General features: G+C 39.7%; 1 protein-coding gene across 2 annotated transcripts in view; it reads right to left on the bottom strand.

Moving 5' to 3' along the window:
* Positions 1-3,981: 3,981 nt before the first annotated feature.
* LOC140482964 (calcium/manganese antiporter SLC30A10-like) overlaps positions 3,982-9,936 on the bottom strand; it is a 29,762-nt gene continuing 23,807 nt past the window's right edge. For both annotated transcript variants that reach the window (XM_072580759.1, XM_072580758.1), the window contains one exon: positions 3,982-6,823. In XM_072580759.1, coding sequence (XP_072436860.1) covers positions 6,333-6,823 — 491 coding nt within the window. In that variant the 3' untranslated portion in view covers positions 3,982-6,332. The remainder of the gene's footprint in view (positions 6,824-9,936) is intronic.

Here is a 9,936-nt window from a genome sequence, read left to right as displayed (position 1 = left end):
AAAATTAATTCTGTACGAGCTCCGTTCTCTCAATAAGATTAACTCAAGTCCAAATTTTTAAGACTGATTTAATGCAGTTCATGCACATTACTTAAATAACTGAATTCCTGTTTAAATCCTTTTGCTACATTTGGTATAGCTTAGAATGCAAGAAACCAGCATATATGCATTCAATGTGCAGTAACTATAAGTCATTTGACACCACTGGACAGTAGTGAGTTACCAATTAATGGAGATTAATACTCTTAACCAGCTTGCTAACAGCACAACTCACCTCAGTAATATTCAGCTTTAGGAAAAATACTCAACATGTCAACCAGAGGGGGTGGATTCAGCTCGCTGCTTGTTCTAAAGGACCTCCATGTACATACTTCAAAACAGTGTTTCAGGGCAAGATTTATGGGCTCCTGTCACACACACACCCTTCGTACAGATATTGGCATTTTTTTTTGTTCATTCATGGTATGAGGGTGTCACTGGCTAGGCCAGGATTTATTACCTGTCCCTAATTGCCCAGAAGGCAGTTAAGACTCAAACAGATTGCTGTGGATCTGGAGTTACGTGTAGGCAAGACTGGATGGCAGTGACCCTCCCATTTAAAGGGCATTACTGAGTCAGAGCATGTAGCATTTACAATCCATCCTGACCATCATGGCATCTCTCCCATAAACTGGCAGGGCACATTAGATTCACAGACTTGTACTGCCTGGCACATGAGTAACTACCATTGAAAAGCTGCAGTAGGGACATTATTCACACATGGGGTCTGCATGCTGTCTCTCTCTTAGCACTCACTTAGCTTTTACTATTCATGCCTTGCAGTGCCTCTTAGTAAAAGACGCATCATCAGGCATCCTGCCTTGCTAGTCAGCAATCCCTCAGTCTTGGGGATAGACATCTTGCTGTATGGCAGGGTGCTATATCAATCTCACATATTCACCATGTGCCAACAGCTTACATGACAAACACACTGCATGTAGAGCAAGTGCATAGCCATGTTTCAACTCTTAGGGGAGTAGTCCTCATCAAAGGCCATGGAGGGAATCTATCAGTCTGGGGATCTTAGCAGTGTAAGCAATGGATAGTCTCCAATGCTAGTCTCCGGAATTGACATGGTCAGGGGGTCTGTGCCTCTATAGTCCAGTGAGCGGGTCACAGTCAGTCCTGTGGCTCCATAGTAGTTAGTCCAAGGGATAAGGCTAATGCAATTGGGGACATGTACCAGACAGAGGTCTTGCACTTCTGGTCCAGGGCTCTCAGATGACGTTACTGAAGGGAATGAGCCACAGTCTGCAAAGTTCATTCTCAGAAACTGAAAAGGAGCATTGGGGGGGGGGGGGGTTGCTGCCCTGGGAAGATGCTATGGCAAGTTATTCTTCAGGCCTCTGAGCTGGGGTGGTGGTGATTGGGGGTGACGGTATCTGCAAAGGGGAAGGTAAAACCTGGATAGGAAGGGGCTTTTGCAGGAATGCTTAAATCCAATCAGGTGCACCCTGGTTTCAAGGAGAGGGTAGTGTATGACAAAACATTGTCACATCATATATCAGCAGCTTGGGGGAAAAAGCTGGACAGGTGAAGACTCATATTGGGTTGGGAGCTGGAGAGGTGTCAAGCCTCAAGGGTTTATGGTCAGGGTTACAAGGAAAGGGATATGGATATTTGGGGGTTGACTGATATGTGGACACAGAGGCTGCAAACCCCAGGCAGAGGAGCACTCACTGTCATCCTCCAATATGTGGAAATACTAAGTGTGCAATGGGAAAGAAAATGGCTGCAGCCACACAGACGGTAGATTGACCTGTGAGGGAGGGGGCTGCAGCACCCAACAATGTGAGATCCCCTAAAGGAAAAGAACACTATCCACAGATTCAAGCACTGCACAGACATAGCCTTTGGGACTATGGTAACTTTCACTGTCAAGCACATTTCACGCAAACATTCAGTCAAACAGAAAAAAAAACTCTTTGGCAGGTTTTAATTATGTGAATGACCACACAAGTCCATAATTTATCCAATGGATACTAAGGTCAGTTTTCACTTTCTATCTTTAAATTCCCCTTGCGCTGGTTCAGAAACATCTGGCTACTGTAGGCTCCCGATCTGTTACTGTCCATGGTCACTTCTCCTGCTTCAGCCGTGTTCATCAGTCTTGGATGTAGACCTCCTCATTACTCTTTTCCTGTACGATTTCTGCTGTGACTGAAGCTGTAATCTGTGTAATGTTTAATCAGGAATCTCTCTTGCTCTTAGCAGATGACATCGGCGTATCAAAAAGACAAGGAAATTATCAGCAGGCCTGGTCCCATCAGGAATGCTCCTATTATTGCCAGGAAATCCTGGAGTGAGACTTATAAACATAGAAAATAGAAGCAGGGGTAGGCTATTCAGCCCTTCAAGCTCACTCTGCCATTCAACATGATCATGGTTGATCATCCAACTCAGCACTCTATCCCCTCTTTTAGACTAAAAACTATATATAAACTCCTTGTCGGAAACAATCAATGTTTTGGCCTCAACTGCTTTATTGGCAGAGAATTTCACAGGATCATCACAATTTGAGTGAAAAGATTTCTCCTCATCTCAGTCTGAAATGGCTTACCCTGTATCCTTAGACTGTGACCCCTGGTTCTAGACTCGCTGTCATCAAAGATTTATCACAGCCAATCTTCTAACCTGCACATCTTTGAGCCATAACAGCATCCACTGGAAACCCACACAGACAAAAGGGAGAATGTGCAAACTCTAGACAGCAACCAAAGGCAGGAATCGAACCTGTGTGAGATTTAGCTCAAAAGCTGGCTCATGCTAGTGGGGTAGGGCTGATGGTCTGCTGTTGCCAACATGCTTGGATGAAAGCTAGAAGAGGTCAATGCTCACGGAGTACACAGCGTCCTCATAGTGAAGATAAGTTTGGATGAAGGCCCAGACGAACAAGCATCAAGCTGCCAATGCCAGCGAACTGCTCTGATTTTCATGTTGGCAATTGATGCCATTGACTTTACCAGTGAAGGACAGGAGAATGGGAAGCTCCATAGAAATGAGGCAAGTTTAATTAATGATGAGATATAGAAGCACGGAAATAAGGTAGGCGTGGCACATTAGTGAGATTCAGAACTTGCCGCTTGAACCCAAAGGGAAAAACGATAGTATTTTTTCTTGATATCAAGAATCTGCTCTTCTGCTTTCAACGTACACTCACAACTTTCTCTCCACTGCCCATGAACTCAAGAGAATGGAAAATCTGCCTGATGATGCTAAATTGTGAGCGACAAGACCTCAACAGTTACTTTGTACTGTGGTATGTTCATGACTAGCTTTTCTCAACATGTGAGATCTAGCTGAGAAAATGTGAAGAGTATCACTATTCTAAATGTAGCCACCAGCAGGCTCTTCATCAAAGTGACATGCAGATTCTAACAAGTTTGCTATCTTTTGACTTCAGTGGAATCAAGAATCAATGAGTACATTTTACTTTTAAAAAACTACTTCCTAGTTTCAAACAAACAACAACAATGAGGTCTCAAATGGCAGAGAGAGAGATGGACACCAGTCATATATATTAAAATATTGATGTCTGGATTCAAGCAGAAAACCTTATCAATATGCATGTTAACCAAACTGACAAGGAGGAAGGCAGAAATCATGACACAGAATTAGACACCGAGAAACAGTACCGGGGCAAACTAGGACAAAACTGTTCACAGACTGGAAGAAATGGATAGAGGAGCAAAAACGGCAGACATAAGCATGAGCATACTCATCTAAACATGTTAAACACAGCTAGACAGGGTCAAGAAAATGCCTTGTATATATAAAACATAAGTTAGAGACAAAGATTGTCAAGGAGGATGCACAATTATTAGACTGTGATCATTGAAATACTCAGTACAAAAATTCTCTTTCTTACCCACACATATATGATTGAATTCTTTCAAAAATAACATTACCTTCACAAAGATTTATTTTATTTTTATTGCATAGGTAAACACTCATATCTTACAACAAGTAGCTTTACTCTCCCAATGAGAATAACATTTCAAAGTAAGTATATTTATTTGTAAATTTCAAGTATCACTTTTATTTGTCTCAACTTGACTACACATTCTCGAAAATCATTCACTCTTGAAAAGCATATCAATGACAAACAATACATGCATACTATTACCATTAACACTTGTGCAGGATGATTATTTTCACAGTATACAGTGCCCACTTTTAATTGCAGCACAATAACTACAAACAGAAGTAACAGAACAAAAGAAATACATTTCCGCAAGAATTTTCAATCAGAATTAACTGTAATCTTGAAAACAACTACAAATCACAACATTTTTGAAAGGCAGTTCAAAGCAGTAATTTAACATTTGATAATGATTTTGCTCGTTAAAATGAACTGTTTCTTATGAGAATGTCTAAACCCCCAGCAAATGGCATGGTTGATAATCTGATTGGATACTGCTGTACGATATATGCACACGTAGGCTAAAATAAGGATATATTTCTACCACATTCTTTCATGTTTAAAGTACAATTTAAGTATCCAGATTCATTCTGGGGAAGTGAAAGAATCCTTCCTGATCGCCCTAATAGTTTCTGCTTTTCTAATCTTTTTGGACTTTACGCTTTGGCAATAAATGGTTTCTTGGCAGTGTGATGCCAAATACTGTTGACAGAAACAAATCATTTTAAGGCATACTGCACATTGAAGTGAAGCTAGAGTATAAAACAAAACCACAGGGTGAGATTAGAACAAAATTCAGCCCATCGAACTTGTTTCTTTCACATACCATCTACCTGAATACAAACAATTCCTGACATATGTAATCAATTGAGTGAAAATTGTGAAATACCTCTTTCCATTTCCCTCCAAAAAATTAATGAGGCAAAACCTCGGCATACTTATTTAAAGTTACAACTCAATCTCTTTTGAGGAGGTTTGTTTATCATTAAATGCTTTGGCTGAAATCTGTTGTAAATACACAAGCTTTCAGAAGAAAACACGTCAATCTCTAGACCAACGTTAGGCTTGTTCACTTTATCAGTTTTTTAATATCTCATGAAAAATTACAAGAATTAAATTTATGGCTCTTGTAAGAACAACATTCTAATCATACCTCCTGGCAGGAATAGGAGTACATATCAATAAATCAGAGATGTGATCTTGTGGCAAATGCATCTAGTAACAAAACTATACCATCCAAACATCTAAAAAGGATTCACAACCACTGCAGTTGATGTGGTTTTCAGAAGCTTGTTAGTTATTACAATTACAAATTAACCAAAAATTACTGAATAAGTTCACCCACAGATTTCATAACAACACAAAGACCCAAATTCTCAAAGTGGCTTAGACTATTCCCAAGGCATGTCCACTTGCGATCGGGATGAATGGCAAATTTGCCCTCTTCCTATCATCATCCAAATCCTATTCCACCCTTCCCTCCACCCCACCCAACCCAATCCATACCCACCAACATCACTGGAAGTTAAAGCAGTAATTGGTTAGAATACAAGAAATCTATGGCTCCCCCACCAAATCCAGATGAAAGTTTATTTTGTGCCCTCTCCCAATCCACATGTTTTGATTCTTACTCAGTACTGAATCCATATTATCTCAATCTCAGGAATTCACTGGATCCAAATCACTGTTTAGAATAAAGACATGTCTCCCATTCAATTACCCCAGTGTTTGTAATTGTAATTAATAAAACTCAGGTGGCAACAAAGAACATCACACTGTTTTTTTAATGAAGAACACAGATTAGCAATCAGACTGATGCTTTCCAGACAAACTCATTAGAAAGAGCAGCTTGTATGGAAACAACCCTGCTGAACAGTTGTGTAAAAAAAAACAATTCCCCGATACCTGATAATTTCATGATACAGTCATGCAAAAAAAAAAATCAATGGCTGTGGTTTAATGAGATTGAAACAATTTAAATGATCTTTTAATGCTCTGAAAAAAATGGTCAGTACCGGACATCTGACAGCAATGTCAAAGTTAAAGATTTCATGCAACAGAAATTAAAAGAACTGAGGAATTCACTCAGATTTAATGTATACATTAGTTACTATACAAGAGGTAAAACATTAAAATTGTAATTTGCCACTTTGTTTCACTTTTTATAGGAGCACAAATAAGATAGCTGTTGTGATCTGTATTTAGTTCACCAAACTCATTTCAGACAGGTTATAATGAAGAAGCTGCTCGTTAATAAAGTTACATCAAACTCTGCTGTAGCAGTCTTGCTTTTCATAATGAGTATAATCTGTAGGTTTACCAGTCCTAAATTCAACTTCAATGCAAAATCTTTCTTGCCTATAAAATCAAATTATAGTGATGTACTGTGCAAATACGACAGCCCATTTGTGGCTTCCTTTCCTTCTTTCTGTTTAGTTGTTGTCAGGTCATAGGATGGAAGAATAGAAAGTTCTTCTACATTATCTTCTGCTGCATTGTTACTCATGAAGCCATTTCTCGATGGCCCTGGAGAATTGTTTCGCATCTCGATGGAACCTTCTGCATCAAGGTTGCAGTCATTTTGAGAAATGCAGCACATTTTATTTTCGCATTCCTTTCGGACACAGGGAAAATTGCACTTTAGAGTTGAACCAGGCACTGTAACAACAAACTCTGCCTGAATGGTAACAGAGTGAATTCCTGCATTATGGAAGATTTCACGTATTTGTAATGCTGCTGTTTCGTAGGAGGAAAGATCCAGGCATTTCACATGAAGAGATGCAATATGCCTACCTCCAGCCAACTCCCATATATGGAGTTCATGAATCCCATGCACTCCATCAACTGCACACAATTTTTCATCTGTAAAACATGGAAATTGTGACTTTAGAATTTGTTTAATTAGTAAAATGAAAAGCAGATCTTTTAAATTAAGGTTTTTCTTGCTTTACACTCTGAATGTAATATTTTGATGTAAATTTATTGTCTCCCAATTTCCAAGACCTGAATTATAATTGGCCTGGTAGCTATAGTACTAGAATCCTGTATATCCAACAGAGAATTAAGCAATCTTCAGTTTTAATATTCATGGTACTGCATGAGTCATTGGACTGACTGGCTCAAAAGAAAATCCGAGTTGCTTAGAGAAGTGCATCACTGGTTGGATATCTTGAGTTCAAGGCCCATCATTAACAGCTTTGGAAAAGCTTGCACTACTGCACCCTCCTGATGGTAAAAGCATGTACAAGTTAAAAGGAGAACCTGATACAAATATGCAGAAACTGGCTCATGGAATCCTGTATTTCAAAAAGATCAGTTATAATAAGCATATTAGCTTTGCAACATTCACACATTCAGTGAGGCTACAAAAACCTTGTCATCACAAGCTTGAACTAAAAACAAAACTGGACTATTTTGTGAAATGATTTCTGATTATCCTGGACCAATGATTGAAATATTAAGCGGCATTAGTCCTGGTTTATTCAGAACCAATGATGAGATTGTGTTTTCAATTGTCTGGGGCAGGGAGGTGCCCAGCAACCAGGGATCCAAAGAACAACATTAGGATGGCCAGAATTCAGGGATTCTATACCATCAACTCCCCATTCCCTCCAGCCTGCAGAGCAGATCCTGAAAAATTAATTTGCCAAGTCTCCTAGCTGCTGCATTAGCCCCTTTCTACCCTGCCAATCCAACTCCCATTGTTTCTGTGAGCTGACTCCCCTGCACCCACCATTTGAGCAACCTGACCACACAGCCTAGAGCAGAAGTGCCCAGAACCCTGACGCTCCCTCTGCTAGGAAGTTTCATAAACGTTGATCAATATCTAATAAACAGCCTCTGTTACTGGAAGCCTGGGGAATCCACGCAGTACAGCAAGATGTACAGCTAAACAGCCTGGTCATGTGACTGCGGTAACTGGCACAGCATGACATGGCATGGCGTGGATAGTGCAGGCATGCAGGTAGGTGAGTGACTGCAAACAGTGCAAGCGAGGAAGCAAGTTGGCTAAGATATGGTCTGATCCAATATGTGAGCTTGGTGCCTGTCCATGTCCACAGTCTTCCTGCTGCAGCCTTTGTGCACCCTTCAATGCAGGTCTGTGTTTCCAGTGCCCCCACACCAGTTATTATGGTGGGAAGCAGTTGATAAATGCCAGATACCAATGACCATGGATAAGGGGTGCATGTGGCCCATTGATCATGCCCTGAGATGATCTTTGGTCCTAAGTAACATGGAGATCATTTGAAGTAAGCACTGAGCTGAAGTTGCTAGTGGCCCATTCTGACTTCCATGTCAAGGTTTCTTGTTTGGTGAGTTTGGTCAGACAGAAAGCTGGACATCAATTAGATGAGTTAACGATGAGTCAAAAACATAGAAGATGAAATGAGATGCTCTCGATATTGAGATAGGTCTCACCAGGTGGCTCGCATGTCATAGCTCATGTCACTCAGTGCTCTAAAAGGTTCCACCCAATAATTTTGAAGTATAATAAGGACAATCCATAGTTTATCTTCCAATGGAACAGTGCTTGTGTATGGAAATGTGTGCTCTTCACAGTACTGATGTTATCCACAACTAATTAAGATGTAACTTGAGGTCTAAGTAATAAATATAGAGGTATACAGTTACTAAAGTACAGAAAGACAATGGCGGATAAAGCTTGTTCTTCAAAGATATTAGGAGACGTTAAGCCAGAAGTCTTGGTCAAGGGAAGTAGCTTTGGAGAAAGCAAGGCCAACTGTTTACATCAGAGACAAAAATAGAAGTTGCTGCAAAAGCTCAACAGGAGTGACAGCATCTGTGAAGAGAAATCACAGTTAATGTTTTGGGTCAAATGACCCTGAGTATTTATCCCTGTTTAACTGAATAGAATGTCTTCAAAGAACTGTGGAATGAATCATAAAGTCTTTTTCTGTGACATGAAATCTCTGATGTAAGAAAAGTATGAAGCAAAAGAGACTCTAATCCACGTCAAGTTGTTCCATCATCCAAGATAGCAATGAAGCCTCCAGTTCTGAAGAAGTGTCATATTGCACTTGAAGCGTTAATTCTAATTCACTCTCCACAGATGCAGCTTAACTAGTACATTCTGGTTTTATTTTGAATCTCAAGCATCTGCAGCAAAATTTTTGCTTTTCTGTTCTTCCTGCCAAAGTGAACATATTCACACTTATGTTTATAGAATCATTCCATATATTATACTACAAGATGTTTCGTTCTTGCTCAGAATGTGCTAGAGATAGAAAGGGTTGAATGTCAACTCTTATCACGGGTAGTTCATTATCCCTTCACTCAGACTGTTTTCTAATACTTCACCTAAATAAATATTAGGCTAATTGGCCCATAATTTCCTGAGTAATTCTTATGAGAAAGTGAGGACTGCAGATGCTGGAGAGTCAGAATCAAAAAGTGTGTCACTGGAAAAAGCACAGCAGGTCAGACAGCATCCGAGGAGCCGGAGAATCGACGTTTCAGGTATAAGCCCTTCAACGTCTCTTTGTAAAGGTTGCTTCCTAATTCTCAAAAGATTACAGTCAGTGATGTTGGACATTTTTTGAGAATTAAGTAGTGGAAAGGCCAAAGAAGTGGATTGGAATATTGGATGTAGAAGGCATCAGATTCAATATTAACTATTTCATGCTCATAGTGAAATTTAAAATTCCTGTGTCCTTCAACACACAACACATGAGTATTGACAGAATGTTTTAAGAATCTGCTACAGCTCTGAGAGGCTTTGTAGCCTTTCTTACATTGTGAAGATCGTGGAGAAGATGATGACAAACAAGGAGAGAATGCAGAACAAAATATGTTAAATATGTACATCACAACCAACTTAAAATTACTTGACTGATACTTAGGTTTAAATAGCACCTTATCATATTGAAGTGCTCAAAGCCCAATACAATGAATAAACTTGGAATTATGGGAATGTATTATACAGGCAAACATAACAATCATTTACCATGGCATCT

Source organism: Chiloscyllium punctatum, chromosome 11 (assembly GCF_047496795.1).
Source record: "Chiloscyllium punctatum isolate Juve2018m chromosome 11, sChiPun1.3, whole genome shotgun sequence".
Lineage (NCBI taxonomy): Eukaryota > Metazoa > Chordata > Chondrichthyes > Orectolobiformes > Hemiscylliidae > Chiloscyllium > Chiloscyllium punctatum.
The sequence above is the reverse complement of the archived record's forward strand: the minus strand, read 5'-3'. Positions and strand labels throughout refer to the sequence as shown.